General features: G+C 49.8%; 1 protein-coding gene across 6 annotated transcripts in view; it reads right to left on the reverse strand.

The window, feature by feature from the left end:
• Positions 1-17,027, reverse strand: part of ADAMTS2 (ADAM metallopeptidase with thrombospondin type 1 motif 2) — a 290,963-nt gene that overhangs the window by 115,982 nt on the left and 157,954 nt on the right. For all 6 annotated transcript variants that reach the window (XM_036313182.1, XM_036313181.1, XM_036313183.1 and 3 more), the window contains exon 5: positions 1,240-1,323. In XM_036313182.1, the coding sequence (XP_036169075.1) occupies positions 1,240-1,323 (84 nt within the window). The remainder of the gene's footprint in view (positions 1-1,239; positions 1,324-17,027) is intronic.

Below are 17,027 nucleotides of genomic sequence, written 5' to 3' on the forward strand. Positions count from 1 at the left end.
GGAGGAGTTAACAACCCTTCACCTAATGACTACACCTGAGGAGCCTGATCTTATTACAATTTTATTTTCAACACACTGAGTAAGGTTGACAAGGGACTCCAGAATTCAGTTGCCAGAATCGGAAGCCCAACTTCCCAGGAGTCAAATGCCTTTGGCCACTCACCTGGCACATCACTGTACTGCATTAAGCCTCAGTGTGCTTCTCTGTGAAATGGGGATCATCATAGCTCCCGCTCCCATCTGTCCTGGCATTGAGTTAACGTGTATAAAGTGTTTCTGAGATGCCTGGTGTAGGCTCATGCTCAGTCCCAGCTGGCAGGCACTACAGGCACTTTCTTTCCTCACATCTCTCCTTATCTTCCATCTCAGCTATCTGCGGTGGGGCTTTCTCTTCCAATGCACAACACATGCATAGACCCATGCACATTGCTGGGAAAAGTAGATCCAAGTTTTACAGTGAGAGGAGGTAGAGAGGGCAGGACAGCCCAATTGGGGCATAGGGTGTGCAGTATGAGAAGAGGAGGGCACATGTTGAAGATATGGATAGGCATCAAAATGAGTTATGTGTTAACTGTGTTTCTGATGCTCTGATATCAGGGCCTTGCTGACCCTGGTGGAACTGCCCTCCTAGGGTGAGCCATGTCCTAGAGATAATCAAGGACTCACTATGGAGTGTGCTTCTCAAATGCAAACCAAGCAAGCAATCCAGGGTCCAGCCCAAGCACCTCCTCCTCAGGGTTTCACATTCTGGGCCACTATCCCCGGCCCTGATCAACCCAGGGTGAGGAACCACACAAATAGAAACAGCCCTATACTGCACAGCTTGATGAAATTATTCAAATCAGTCAATCCTATACCTGACTCGCCCATTCCTTCCTACAGAAACCAGTGAAGGCTCTCATCCATGTTTTTCCCTCCCTCCACCTACCTCCTGACTGACCCAGGTGCTTCCCTGTGTGACCCTGCATGGCGGGGTCTGTGGGTAATAAACCATCTTTTCCATGGCAGTCACCACACTAGAATAATAACAAAACCTACATTTGAAAATGAGGGGTGAGGGTGAAAGGGGAGCAGGACAATGGGATGGCTCACAAGCTCCTTGTTTCTTACAGAAAGTACAGGGCAGCCAGGAGAGGCAGACTTGTTGGGCAGACATATACACTTTTAAAGAAGCCCGTGTCTCACTGGGGAGCCCACCATCCCCCAGCACATGGGGTTCTGGCCTGGGTGCTCACTTACCTTCCCATAGCTGAGCAGGATTATCCGCACCAGAACCACATTGATGTGGGCCCCCAAGGACTCGTCATGGTAGATTTCATTGACCTGAAAGACAACCAGGGAGATGTCATCAGCACGCATCTCAGGCCCAAGGACAAGCCCTGGCTTTGCAAATGACAACACCAGCCCCCAGGCCAGAACATGTGTACCCGCCACACTCCTTTCTCTTTCCCACAGTTTATACCCCAGCATCACCTCAACTCTGAATCCAGCCCTTCCTTCTGTGCCACATGCCTTGCAGCCACTGTCCCTACCTGGATTGTGGCCACCCCCTCCTCAGTGCTTCCTCCTGCCAGCACAGGCATTCTCCTCCTGGAGCCTGAACTTGGGCACTGACCCCTCTATTCGCACTAGCCTCTAACTGCATGTGGCCTTTCCTTCAAGGGTGACCATAGGCTACAAACTCCAGAGGCATGGACAGTGCCAGGGCTGTCACCAGTAGAAATCACTCTACAGTTGCTGCTGCTGGTTATGAAAAGTCCTCTGTGTTCATCACTATTTGGAAGGGGGTCAGTGTAGACCATTCACCTGGTCTTATTTAATGTGTTGATAAAGAACAGACACTACCCTGTTACAAAGGTGCTTTATTGCCATAGTTAGCTAAATAGTAATAAGAAGGAAGAGAGCAAGGTAAGTCAGACATTGTTAAGAACAGTCAGCAGGGGACACTGAGCCTGTCTGCTTCACCAGGAAGCTACAGCCTCACACACACTGCAGGGGATCCCAGCATTGCTCCCCAAGGATTAACACCCCCCTTTCCCTCTTCTGGTATTAGTACTGGATTGTCTGGGAAGCAAAAGGAGATAAGGATAATCACAATAGAAGTCAAAAGGTGCGGGCGGAAGAACTTGACCAAGAGGACTGTCAGTCTAATCTGGGAAAGGGATCATTGACTAGGGGTAGACCCATCAGAAGTCTGTGAAAGCTTGGGAAGTTGATTGGTTATTTTGACAAAGCTCCTGGTTCTGTGAATACATAATCTCAGGTGAAGAATCTCCTTCCCTCCCTCCCTTTCTCTCACTCTTTACAACTCACACTCCCCCCTTTCATTCATTCTCTCCCTCCAGAACCATGCAACCATGCAGATCTAGTGGTCACTTGGGACCCATAGAAGACTGCACAGTCTCCAGAGGAATATGAAGCAGAAACTCTGGACACTGGCCTTTGTCTTGCTGAAGACAAGATTGGACTTCTCCATGGCGGAGTGGAGGAGAATGGGATATTGAATATCCAGTGGATGAAATGGGGCCACATGCTAACTTGACTAGCTCAGGGAAGGCCTGTGTGGCAGCCTTGCAAACTCAGACCACAAAGGATGGTCTGAAATTAAAACTTTAACTAAAAACAGTTTATGGTGAGTAGTCATGTCTTAGGCTGGTATCTTCCCTGACAAAGGTTAATCTTTACCTTAACCGACCCTGCCTATTGACTTTTGCATCTATGATAACATATCCTTGGAATGTCAAAGTAATTTTCCTTTTTCCAGACCCTTTCACAGGCACCATGCTGCAAAAATCACAAATTCCCTCATTGTCACGGAGTTAACTGTTGACTGTTAACTACCCTGCACCCACCTAAGTGAAAAAGTATGTGTCTATAATTTTACTTTTTATCCAATTCCAGAGGTTTTCCCACTTTGTTTTCTCCCACCTCCCTAATCTATCACCAATGAATTTCATTTAACCCACTTATGTCTCCTCTTTTGATTGTACCGTATAAACCAAGGTGCAAAACTGCCATTCTCCGGAGCATTATCTCAATCCATCAAGATTCTGTTTCCCAGCAATTGTCAACAGTTTGGCTCAAATAAACTCACAAAAATTCTTCACAGGTTTGAATGTTTCTTACATTAACACCTGGAGGGGCACTCCTTTGATTTGCATCACGAATAAACCCAGCCACACCTCAATCACCTGTGCATGGATCCTTGCAATGCTTTTCTTGTGATCTGGGGAAGAGCCTGATTCCCACCACTACCACCACTTTTTGTGCTCTGTTTTGATACCAGTGGCTCATATCATTGGCTTCTTTTGTATTTTATCACTGGTTTATTCACATTTTGTTTTTTTGCATTTAAAAACATTACTCCAAACAGGTGCCCATGGGCTTCACCAGATGGCACAAGAAGGTGAGGGGATCCCACTCCCCACAGCACAGTGAGTATGACCTTCTGGAAATGCTAATCAGGTTATCCCAGGTTCAGAGCTGACAGAGCCTTCCTTCCCCTTGGCCCCACCCCACACACTCTCAATATTATGCCTGAAATGGCTCCTCACTGCCACCTCTTTTGCTGGCTGAACAAACCCTCTCCTCCAGGCAGCCCAACCCCTGGTCACTTTCTCTCAGAAGGGCCTCCCCGGGTCTGATCTGCTTCTCAGCAAGTACACATGTGTGGCAAGCCAGCACAGCCATGGCATACTCAGCCCCAGGGCACCTTATGTGCCATGCCAGCTCAGCCTCGTTTAGTGACCCTGAGAGGGGGCGGTGAAGGACTTAGAAATGACAGACAAGAGAATGAAAGCTGGGTCTCGATGGGACACTGCTCCTGGATGGAGAGACAGCGCCAACAACCACAAGCCGTGTCTTTTTTTTTTTACAGCAGATGCCATGAAGCAACATAAGGGTGTGATCAAGATGTTTACAACATTCTCATGGGTTTCAATCCTACTCAACTACATGCACCTGAACTGTATCACTTAGGCACATGGGGCCATGTGTTCAGACCATAGGTTCAAGCTTACAACTATAGCTGTTGGCTATAATTGTGCTGGGAGGGCTCTGCCCTCCAAACTGGGACTTGCATGTGGCCACGAGAGGACTGTGCCTTCTCATCAGTCTAAGACTTGAACCTGTCCAAAACATGTATCTGTGCCCCACATATCCCCCTTTTCTTTTGTTTTTAAACACATCTATTTACATTATCAAAAACTCTAAACAAATTATTCAGCATAATCAAAACATCAAAACAAACATCTGGCTATTAACAAAATCATAAACACAGCAATGTCAATACAGCAACAAGAGAACAAAACTCTGGCTATTAATAACACAATAACAAAATATTGCCAATGCAAAACTAAACTACAAACATGTTAACGTTTTCAGGATATCTTATTCAGAGTCCTTAGATTTAGCTCCTCAAGATTTTACAGAAAACTGGCAGTTCACCAACGCTAGCATAGCTTCCACTTGCTTTTCTAACACCTGCTTGGGCTCAGTCGCCATCTTCTTCAGCTGACTCCATGTTGATACCTTGGTCACTTGCGTAGTAAGATGCCGCCGATGCAAAGATGTCGTTGATGCAAAACTAGTCCCCTGGATCAGGCTGTCTGGATGGTTGGCCTTGACACTGAGTCAGCACCAGTCCTAGTCAAATCAGCCCCGTCCGCACCAGTGGAAGTTTGGTCCCTTCTCAGCTTCTTTCTTTAGACGCAGCTGCATGGAAACGAGCAGCCCTCGGTCTTGCAGAGCTGGAGACCTCCAACTCTGAGTCTGGGGTCTCACACAGACCCAAAGTCCCAGGGAGCTATCAGGTCACACAAGCAAAGATAACCAAAGCCCAGAAACAATGCAACTGCTGCAAGAGTTTACAGTCTAGGTCAGAAATAAAAGTTACTTCCTTAATATCAACCACAGCCATTTTTTGCTTTATAGTGGCTTAAACAAACCCTAGGAGATTTCTACCTTATTTGTATGTATTTACTTCTTTCTACCTACTATTTCTACCACTTTCTACCACTTGTTTTCTACCGCTTATTTCTACCGCTTATTTCCTACTGCTTATTTCTTCTTATTTCTCTATTTCTACAGCTTATTTCCTATCACTTAGTTTCTAATGTCTACCGCTTACTTTCTACCGCTTACTTCTCTATTCTACTGCTTATTTCTACTTATTTTCTACCTCTATCTGTGAACTATAGGTAGGCTTGGCTTCCCCTGCCCAAACCTTCCTGGGTTACAACCCCCATAAATTCCACATCTTAACTGAACCCGCAAAACCCCACGAGGTCCAGTGCCTATGAGCAAATAAGGAAAATCTTACTTGTACTATCTTCTACTTCTTGTTTTCCACTTAATCTGTATCTATCTTATTTTCTATTTTCTATATTCCATTTTCTGCTTATTTTCTCCTTAAGAAATTTAAAAATGCTTCAGTAAGCATTGTTTTTAGGGATTCCCTTCCTAGGATCCTGAATTTCCCAAGTTTTACACCGAGCTATTACCACACCTCGGTTCCCTACCTTACTTTCTGCACACGCCTCAAGGGAGCCTCCTTTCACCTGACCACTGCAGTTCCCCCAAACTCAGGTCCTAGTTCTCATAACTCAGCCCCCAGTCCCAGAACTCAGTCCCTGGTTGCAGAACTCAGTTTCTGGTCGGGTGCCATATGTGGCGAGCTGGCATGGCCATGGCATACTCAGCCCAGGGTGCCTTATGTGCCATGCCAGCTCAGCCTGGTTCAATGACCCTGAGAGAGGGCCACAAAGGACTTAGAAATGACAGACAAGAGAATGAAAGCTGGGTCTTGGTGGGACGCTGCTTCTCTGATGGAGAGACAGCACCAACACCCACAACCTGTGTCTTTATTTTATAGCAGATGCCACGAGGCAACGTAAGGGTGTGATCAAGATGTTTACAACATTCTCATGGGTTTCAATCCTACTCAACTACATGCACCTGAACTGTATCACTCAGGCACGTGGGGCCATGTGTTCAGACTATAGGTTCAAGCTTACAACTATAGCTCTTGGCTATAATTGTGCTGGGAGGGAGGGCTCTACCCTCCAAGCTGGGACTTGCACATGGCCACGAGAGGGCTGTGCCTTCTCATCAGTCCAAGGCTTGAACCTATCCAAAACACTGTGGCCACGCCCCACACCCATGTCCATTACTTCTTGAGCTCTGTGTCCCCCACAGCTGTGAGCTGCACAGGAACCTTTATTTTCCCTGCATGTCCCCAGCAGCACACAGCAGGTGCTCAGAACTGTGAAGGAGTCAATCCATTCAGGCCGTCACTCAGTGGAAGGGCATGACCTGGCGGTATACCCCTCTCTGGGTGCACTACAAGCCCAGGGGCTGCTGATGGCCCTCTGTGAGGGCAGATCTACTCCACCGTCTCAGGCCAGCACTATACTGGCTCTGAACCCCAACTTTTACAGTCTCTATCTGAGCAATGATAATTGCTACCTATGAGTAGAAAAATCCTTTGAGAAATCTGAGAGTTAACAAGGAAAATCAAATACTAATGGATCAAATACTTTCCTTCAGGGAAAGGGCAACTGATAGACCTGCAGGAGAATATATGTCACCAGAACACGAGTCTGGAGAGGGTGGCTTGGTAGGTAGAGCCCTGTAGGCTCTGCCAACTCATCCACACTTTGTCATCACCTCTGTAAAACAAGGGTAAGAGTCCCTACCTCACAGAGCTTCTGAGGACTGCATTTCCACACATGAGAGAAGAAATGATTGTGAAAATGGAAAACTGCTGTTTTGTCACTGCCGGTAGCTCATATTGCCCTGCAGGACCCCCGAGGTTCAGAGGCAGGGTACACAGCCCTAAAACACAGACATCCTTGCCCAGCATAGAGGGTCAAACTAGATATTTCAGTCCATAGAAAGACAATAGCCCTAAAAGCCAAGTTTTTCTTAAGAGAGAAAATGTTTTTTGTTTTTTTTTCTTCTTCTTCAAAGCAGTTGCTTTATCCATTACCAGCAAAACTGGCCAATTTGGCTCCTAGAGTTAGACTGAGAGGCGTGGTGTAAAAATATAGAAGGCAGTGATACAGGGAGGTCCCTCTGCAGCTGGAGGGACAGAAAGGGGGTGGGGGTAGGGAGAGGTCAGGATGGTATAAAAACAGCCTTGATAGTTGAGGAAATGATAGGAGGAAGAGCTTGAACCTCCGTCCCTGCCTGCTGGCTGGAATCTGGAGGACAGGTTCAAATTTTGGGGTGGCTTCAGAGAGCAGAAATGGAGTAATGAGCAACTTCAGCAGCAAGAAGCCTGCAAGGGCAGCCAAGCTCCCAGATATGTGCAGGGGATCCAGGGACAGTGAGCAGAATACCTGGGGGACACAGCTAGGCCTCAAAGAGAGCCCAGGGTGCTGGATTGTAGGAGGGGAGGATAGACCTCCTTGCAGAGAGAGAATAAACTCTGAGGTGTGAAGCCTGGAGGGCCACTGCCCAGAGCAGAGCATGCTGGGACAGATGTGTGCAGATGCAGGGCAGCCATGCCATGCACACACACCTTCCCAGAGGGAGGAGAGACAAGTGATGAACTCATAGTTGAAACCCAACCCCAATGTAATGGTGTGAGGAAATGGGGCCTTTTGGAGGTGATTAGGATTAAATGAGGTCATGAGGGGGAGGACTCCTATGATGGGACTTTGGCAGTGAAAATGGGGCTCTTTCAAGGGTTTGCAAGGAAAGCACTCCGGGAAACCCACATCTAGGAGGTTGAGGCTTCATGGTGAGACTTATTGTAGAAGCAAAATCAAAGGACTGCCCCTGAGTTCCCTGTCTGCCCCACCAGGGAAAAAGTCCAATCTTGTCTTCGTCAGCCCCAGAAATAGGGCCAATGCCCAGAGATTTTTGTGCCATTTGTTCAGTCCATGTCTGCCCCCATTTGGCTAGCATAGTCTGCTTTCAGTTGTGAGCCACCTGATGGGGCCACAGGCCTCAGGTGGCTGCTAGGGCCACATGGCTGCTTTGCAGAAAGAACATGCTAATGAATGGGGCACACATGTAGGAGAGAGAGAGAGAGAGAGAGAGAGAGAGAGAGAGAGAGAGAGAGAGAGAGAATATTCTTCGTTAGGCTGATTATCTCAGACCTGGGAAGGACCACTTTTTAAAAATAACCAATCAACTTTCCAAGCTTTTGCAGGCTTGCACTGGGCCTTCCCTCTAACAAATCCATTTCCTAGCTCTTCCAAGGTTTCGTGTCCCTTATCCAATTTGATCCCTTTCCCAGGCTAGATTAATAGGCCTTTATGGTCTACATCTTGGGTTCTACCACACATGCCTCAGAGTAGAAGCATCTCCCCCTGTGCCATTTTGACTTCTCCTGCTGTTTTTCATTCCTCCCTTGGTAATCTGGGACTTAGAGGTCCCCTGAGAAGTCTGTGAAGCTGTAGCTTCCTAGTGGAGCAAGCAGGCTCCATATCCCATTTAGCTCCCCAGTTTATTAGGCTTAACAATGTTGGATTCCCTTTGCTTCCTTCCTTTATTAATATTTAATTACCTCCACTAACAGGATTAGTGCCATTATAAGAAGAGATGCTAGAAAGCTGTCTCTCTTCCTTTTTCTCTCTCTGCAATGTCTGCAAGCCAGGATGAGCGCTCTCACCAGGAACTGAATTAGTTGGCTTTCAAACTCCAAACTGTATGATGTAATTGGGTGTTGGTTAAGCCACTCAGTCTATGGTATTTTGTTACAGTGGTCAGAGCTGACTATGACAAGCACAGAGTCGAAGCTTCATTTCTGATCTGAGTCATACCCCTAACAGCTTTTAAATAGGAAAAGCCTAAGCCATCTCTCACAGGCTAGGTTACACTTTTCTTTCTATCCTATGATGAGGGCAGCATCAGTCACAAGAACTAAAGAAAGTTGCACTTTTCCACATGTTTGAGCTTTGGTGTGTAAATGTCCATCCCACCATACACATAACCGCCCAGCCCAATGACAGGCCTGTCATAGGTTCTTAGTGGAAGTCTCAAACTTAAGTACACATGGCGTCTCTCTCAGAGCTCATCCACCGGGGTCCAGAATTGCATGGCCTGGCCTCCCCTTCTCCACAGTCCTTGGCAAGCAGAGAGCTGTTGGCCCTGCTGTATGCCTGGCACAGTGTTACCACTGAGGATTCAGCAGTGAATCAGCATGGCCCTCTGTCAGTAGGTGGAAAGGAAAACTTGAAAGTAACAAAAACAGCTCCATGAGCATGATGACATTGAGGGCTACAAGGAAAAGGTGGAGAACTAGAAGGTATATTAATGGGGACTCTGCCCTGTGGGTGAGATTTTTGGGCCTCCTAGGGACATGGCATTTCATTTCAGAGCTGAGAAATAAAAATGAGTAAGCTCAGCAAAGCAGGGATGGTGCTCCTGACAGAGGGAACAGTATGTGCAAATGTCCTGGGTCAGAAGCAGTGAAGGTGTTGCTAGCAGAGGGGACTAGTAGGGGAAGAGACCCAGGAGAGAAGGTGGGAGAAGGCTCCTAGGCCATTCAGGAGGTTTCCAACTCTACTCAAGGAGCAATGGACAATACCGGGGCCAAGACACTGCATTTTACAAAGATTACTCTGGCTCCTTTATGGAAAGTAGATTGAAGTGCCCAGTGCCACGGTTGAGATGTAGGAGTGTGGGGTTGGATTTGGGATTAGTGGAGAGAAGGGACAGACATGAGGAGTAACTTGGATTGGAATGGGGGAGGCACCTCCCCCACAGCCCTGTGATACTCAGGGTACACTCAGCCCTGTCACCTCACTGAAAAAGCGAGGCAGTTCACCTTTGTTTTGCATGGAGCGGGGGAGGGAGAAAGGTCCTGGTGTTATCGCTCAGAGCCTCCCCAGAAAATGAGGGGCTTGGGGTTCCTTCAACACCCTGACAGCACTCTGAAGCCCATGCTCTGACTATACTTATCAGAGCTAGTCTGGGGTGAACCTTGAGGGCTCCTGCCCCTGGTATGCACGATGAGGCTCTGAGCCCATGTTCACAATCCCTCTGGAAGACAGAAAGCCCGCTTTGTTATCTGGAAGGAATCCAGGGTTGAGTGTCTGGAATTATCTCATGTTATGCTCTCAACAGCCCTCGAGGCCAGGAGTAGAGGTGGTCAGCCCACCTGAGTGATGGAGAAGCTGAGGCTGGTCCCCACAGGGAGGGAGGAGATGTAGGGCTGGCCCTTCTAGTTCTTGGTCCAGACAGACCCTGCCCATCAGGGCCTAGGACCCTCCTATTCTCCTGGCCCTGCCACTGAGCCTTAGGGTGGCCACTCTCATCTCACGTCCTTCTTGGACACTGGGCAGGTCTGACCCTGACTCCTGACTCAGAGCAGGAGGTAACCAGAACCCTAGGAACCCCCTGTTCAGTTTAAAGCTCCTGAGGGCAGAGACCCACATCCAGCTGGAGGTGGGGCAAGGTCACCAGAGCCCAAGGAGTCAGGCTGTTGAGTGAGGGTCCAGCCTGGGAGGCTCTGTCTTTAGGGCTGCCCATCAGATGCCAGTTCCCATCAGCTGAGCTGGGTGCCCTGACTCTGACCTTGGAGATGAACTGGGCCTCCTTGGGCTGCCGAGGAGCTAGATAGGGCACATTCAGAGTGTCCAGCAGAAAACCAGGGAGGCCAGGCCTAGGTCAGGCTGGCAGCCAAGCCTGCTCTCAAGACCCCCTCAGCCCTGCCCACCCAGGTAGGACTGCACTGTGGGGCTCCTTTCATTGATTTCTGCCATAGGAAGCCTCTGTCTCTTCTACATGGGGACACAGCCAGCTATGCCTTGGCCTCACTCTGTGACATTCCCAGTGGCTGCTGGGCCTTTGGGGTGGCCCCCAACCTGATATCCATGTGGCCCCTGAGGTCAGGCCCCAGCAGCCCCCTCCCAGAGAGTGGGACCCCCATAGTGACCACTGGCCTGGGCAGAGTTCTTGCTCATTGGTGTGTTGTGACAGAGGCCCCAAACTGGCAAAGAGGTTCCCTTTTGGTGCTAACTCCCAGTCCCCACACTGTGCTAAGTAGAGGGCCCACCACCCTTGTCCTTCACTGGCCTGAGGCATGGCTCTGCCCTGACCGCCAGAGCCATGCCAACTTTCTAGGGGGCTGTGAAATTGCCAGCCGACTCCCTCCCCCCACAGGATGCTGCTGAGATGCTGTTGTGAAGCAGGAAGCCTGTGGTGCCCAAGTGGGCATGTACCACTGGGAATAATGTGTAAAATCCTCAGTAAAACACTCACATCCTTAATAGGGACACAGCTACAACATTTCTGCTGAGCAAAGAGCTGATAGATATGGCAAAAGGAGAAACCAAAGACAGGGGTTGGTCTCCAAACAGCTCTTTCACATCTTTCCTCCTCCCTGTACCTCCACCTAATCTCCAAGATAGGCATGCAGGTGGCAGGGCTCCGGAGTGCCTTCCAACCTCCTGTCTTGCTCACATCACCCACACACCATTCTTCACCACTCAGTCACCACTTAGAGCAGATTTGACCTCCTTTCTCTGCCTGAAACCCTCAAGGGCTCCCCAGTGCCTCCAGGAACAGGCTCTTGAGGGCCCCTGCTAGGCTGGCCTGGCTGGCTTCTCTGTGATCCACTTCAGCTACCTTATTCCATCAACTCTCAGTCCCAATAGCTCTGCCTTCTTGAAGCCTGGCTGCCTCTCCTGCTGCTTGTGCAAATGCTCAGGCCTGGAATTCCTTCCCCTCTCCTCCAGCCCCTGAATTCTTGAAATATCTGAAGAGCATTTAAAGAAACAAAGTCAAAGTAATAAATGCATTTCAAAGGAGCGGGGCAGTTACTCCCCTGTTTAACCTCATACCCCGAACCCAAGGCCCTCCCATTGCAACTGGAATGAAGTCAAACCCTGATGCCTCTTCTCAGATTGGCCCGGTCTGGCCTAGGTTTCTTGCACAGGAAGCTCAACCCCACCTCAGAGCCGTGGCACTTGCTGTGCCCTCTGGCTTTTCATGTTCTTTCCCCAGCACTAACTGTCTCCTGCTCAAAGCAAGCCCCTAAAACACCCGCTAAAGTAGTTGCTCTCCTGTATTATTTGATACAGGAGACACCTTTCTTCCTTGCTCACTGCTCTTTCCCCAGTAGAATCAAGCACATAGTGAGTGGGCAGTAAAGAGTGTTAAATAAATGAATGAGCAGATAACTTTAGAGAATGTAGACTAATAGGAGATGGGTAGAATGTGTGACAGCAATGAGCCCATGATGCCCTGTAGTGACATAGGCCTCAAGTAAGTGCCCAAATGCCCACCCCCACCCTGCCTTCCTTGAGGCCCCTGTGCTAGGTTCTCCTCAGCCCAGAGCGCAGGGGGCAGGGAAGCTGGAACATGTCCTTGAGTCCTGTCTGAGAAATTGATCCAGGAATCTTTAAACATTGGGGGAAAATGTTCAAAGCGGCAGCCTTTCTCTGCATGGAGAGAGGCCAAAGACTCTCTTGTTGGGGAAAATACATTGTAATGCACCTTTTGCTTATTGAAAGACACAGCCCAGTTTCTGTTCTGGAATAAGCAATAAGGAAGGACTGGCTCTGCATGACAATGTGAAAGTTTGCCTTCTTTGTGGAAGAGTTATACCCTGGGCAGCTGTCAGCCCTGGCTCCCTGACCAGAGCTCTGGACCCAGCTTGGAGGGAGGCCCCTCCCAGGGAGACCACAGGCATTCTCCTCTCCCCCACCAGTCTCAGAGCCTGTGGGCACGATCTCCACCCCTGAGAGATGATCTGTCACCTGTGTCCAACAGGACACAACGATGTCATTGAAAAAAGTGATTTTTCATTCCTCTTGTAATTCTTATTTTTCTTCTGTCCTACTACCATTTCCACCCAAGGAAAGAGAGACAGGCAATGACATCATGATGGCGGGAGCCATGGCTCATGAGAAGTCCCCAGGGACAGGAGTAGGGTAGAGAAAACATCCTGGTTGACCAAGGAGGTCTGAGGAGGTGGCAGAGCAGAGGCAGGAAGTTAGACCCAGAGTTATGGCCCCCACCCCTGCTGTTGCTCCCCACACACCATTAAGGTCAAACAGACCCCGAGGGCTATGGGCCCTGCTTCCCACTTGGACCCTAAGATGAGACTACACATCAAGAGCAGGGTCCACTCCCTATGTAGCGCTATGTGGAGGTGAGAAAGGGATGGGCTCCTGTCAGTGAACAGACCCAGTAGCAGCCAGGCTCCCAGGCCCAGAGGGGTTGGGTGGGGTGGGGTCCAGAAGCTACCAGCTGTACTGGTTGGGGGTGGAGGTAACTAGCCTGGGACAGGGTGAGGCTGTGGACAGATAGCCATGGCACTAGACCTGAACTTGGACCAGCCAGCACACCTGAGCAGCCCAGGAAAAGAGCTGAAGCTAGACCTGCTTACCTCCACCCCTTGCAAAAATGGTGAGGATTCAGGCCAGCCATCCCACTTGCCACCAGGGCCCCAGGGGTCCCCAAATGATGAGGAGACCCTGCCCAGAAGGTGTATGCCCCGAAAAGAATGAGGAAACCATGACAGATTGTTACTTGTGCCCTCGCACAGGCAGGAGGCTCAATTCGGGGCTCCCAGCAAAATTCAGAAGCCTCTGTGCAGCCCTACTTGCAGCTCACTACCCAGACTCTGCTGTGAGCATATCCCTTCCGGAGTGAAAGCATGTAGTGGACACAGTAGAAAATGGGTTAGTCCTTCCATACCAGCCACGTGACCAGCTCAGAACAGGCATCTGAAGTGTGGAGCAAGGGGACAAATGCAGAGGAGAAGATGGGCGAGCGTACTGCTGCAAAGGGAGCCCAGACCAAAGGGAGAGGGGCTGAGCTCATGGAGGCACAAGACTCCTGCAGATCATTTCTGGGTATGAAAAGCCACAGGGAGCCCATAGGCCCTCGTCAGAACCAGGCTGCTGTGTCCTGAGTATGGGGACATTCTCAGGGACTCACTATGCTAACACAGATGCTGCTCCCTCCAGGCCATCCCTCTGCCATGCCAGCCAGTCTCAAGTCTTTTCATTTGTTAGATTGTTACCTGCCCCTCCTTCCACCACACCTGTGCTCCTGTGAACTAGGGCCTTTCTGCATCCTCAGTGCCGAGACTCTGGCTGGCCCCCAAAGCACCCCACCCACTCACCCCATCTGGTCAGCCTGGTCCCTCAGAGGTCTCCCTGCCCCAAATCCATGAGCCTGCCACACTCCAGGCCTCCCACTCCAGGGACCTGCTGAGGGTGTGACAGCTCTGCATGGAATGGCACCAAGTCTGCTGTCAAAACCAGCTTGGGCTCGCCTCTGCTGTCACCTGCTCCCCGCCCAGCATAGGCAATGGCCACGGGGCTACTACAGCTCTTATCCTTGCTGCCCTAAGGCAGGCAAATGTGTCCTCATGAGAGCCATGCTTCTCGGTCCAAGAGCTGGCTGACTGGGCAAATGTCACAGACACAAAGGAATGACTGTAGCACATCACCAGTCAATCCGACCTTGCCAGACCTGTGCCAGGCATCTCCCCATGTCTTTAACTGTCACCTCCTACATCCTGCCAGGGAGCATTATGACACCTGTTTCACCAGTGAGGAAACCTGACTCAGTAGAATTGAGAAGCTTGCTCATATGAGCATGAGTGGAAATCGGGACAAAGGCTTTCGAAGGCAATTTGGGAAACCAGCTGAGATTACAGTCATTTGCCCTGTGACTCAGCTTTTCAAACATCCAGCATCTGTGATGCAGAAAAGCCTTGGGCATAAGAAAGAAAGGAAAAGGGACACTCAGGCTTCTGGGACTTCTTTTCCATGGGCAGGTGGAGTCTATTTTTTCATGGCAGTCTCTGGGGCCATATCACTTTATGGGAATTAATTTACTCACTTATTCATTCAAAAGATGTTTAATCAATACCTACTATGTGCTGGGCCTTTGGCCAGGTAGTAAACATGCATATCAGCTAAGTGGACTCCTAGAACCTCACATTGAACTTGGGGCTCCTTGTGTGAATCCCTAACCCTTCCAAGACACACTGGCAAGCCCCCCCCCCCTCCAGCAGGGGAGCAGGACCCCAGGTTGCTGGATTGCACCTGAGCACTGGGTGCAGGAGGAGTGACAGCCCACACCAGCCCAGACTACAGCCCCGGGCTGTGACACACTCTCTGCTTTTCTGGATCAGCTGTCACTGCCTTGCTGGAGTCTGCATGAGACAAGCTCTGCAGCTGCCTCAAGCTGTCACTGAGGAGTGTGGACACCTCGCCCTCCTGGTCCAAATACTTTGTAACAAATACTTTGACAGCCAACAGATCCCCCAGGGAATCCAAGGACAGGCTGCTCTGAGGCTTCCTTATCAGGAGGCCTCCCCCAGGGGGCAGGGAGGTGGGGGGAATGGAGGGAGGTAGAGGCAGAGACAAGCACAGCCCTGGCACCCACCTCAGGACCTTCTCCATCTTCATTGTCATCAATGGTGGGTTATGGTTGACCCTATCACTACTGGAATGGGCTGCATTCAGGCAGGACCCTAGGCTCACTCACCACCACATTTCTAGCACCTATATACTGTCTAGCACGTAGTAAGTGCTCTATAGACATATGCTGAATGAACAAGGGACAGAGTGGGTGAGTAAACCTTAGAACGGGAAGACAGCATGGGTGGATAAGCCAAGGAGAAAACCAGAAGAGTCATAGAACCAGCTAGAAAGGAAACTGGGATGTGGGCCAGTGTCATCAAATGCTGTTGGGGAGGTCAGAGAGGTTAAGGTGAGAACACACTTTAGAGCAGGCTTCCGCAGGGATTCAGGGGTGCTTGTTCTTCAGGCTGGACCAGTGGGGAGAGGATGTCACCTGGGCCAGGTCCCTGAGGAGGATCTGCCTTTCCACAGGGACAGAAATTCCAACTACCATGCCCGAGTCATGCCATCACCCTCTCTGAGCCTCGATGATCTTGTGCAGGAAAGGGACTCTCGTGGGGCTACTGGGACAACATAGATACATCACACAAATGCCTCCTTGCACAGAGCCAGCATGTGTGAACTCAGGCCCCTCAGGCTCTGGGCAGAGGCATTTCTGATAATAGAAGGCATAAACCCCAAACTCCTAAAGACAGATGTTTCTCTTCTGAGATGCAAAACCAACCTTATCACTCCCTTGTAATATTGCAGTGGATCCTAGGCCCCTTAGTCTGGCACAGAAGGCTTTGTCAATCTCATGTCCTGCCTTTCCTCTAGCACCCTACACTCCAGCAGGGGTCAAGCATGCCCAGTGATGTAGTGATGCCACTGGGCCTTTGCACGTGCCGTTCTTCCACCTGCAGCAGCACCAACACACTCCAAGCTCTTCCCCAGGCTAGCCCCTGCCTCTATGTTAGGGGCACTCTTCCCTGTCACCCCGTAGTGCCCTATATTTATTGTGATTAGTATGCGTGTTAACCAGGGTATAATTACTCACTCCTTGCCCTGCTCCCCAATCCTCCCATGCTCCAAGCTCTCTGAGCACAGAGACACGACTGTTCAGTTCTATACCCAGAGTCCCGAATGGGGCCAATTTAGACCAGGTATTCAGAGTGCGCTCATGAACTGATATGTGAGCAGGGATGGCCCACATTTGTGGGACACCCCACATGCGCCCAGCATTCTGGTTAGCATTTTTTCTGCTGTTTAACTTGAGTCATGCTCACAACAGCCCTGGGGGGTACATAATTGCCCCATCACAGGACACAGCTAGGCAGGCAATTGCCTCCTTTCTCCTAAGCCACTCACTGACTGGCCAGACTTGCCTACAGTTGTGTTCTGATTCACTTGTATAGTGTGAGGCCTTAATTTCAATTACCTGACATTAACAAATAATTAGATTTCCTATAAAAGTTGGATTTCCAGCCTCCCATGGGAAAAAGAGCTGACAACATGGGGCCTGCTTATCCTATATAATAAAAGCCTAATATGCTAAGTGTCTGGTCATCCAGTCATCCGTTCAACCAATCAAAGCGTAATATGCTAATGATATGCTAAGGCCACTCAACCACTCGCTATGACGTGCACTCAGCACCAAGGGGCAGACATTCAATGCAGGAGCTGCCCCCTGGTGGTCAGTGTGCTCCCACA

The sequence above is a fragment of the Myotis myotis genome, unplaced genomic scaffold (assembly GCF_014108235.1).
Source record: "Myotis myotis isolate mMyoMyo1 unplaced genomic scaffold, mMyoMyo1.p scaffold_m19_p_6, whole genome shotgun sequence".
In the NCBI taxonomy this organism is placed as follows: domain Eukaryota; kingdom Metazoa; phylum Chordata; class Mammalia; order Chiroptera; family Vespertilionidae; genus Myotis; species Myotis myotis.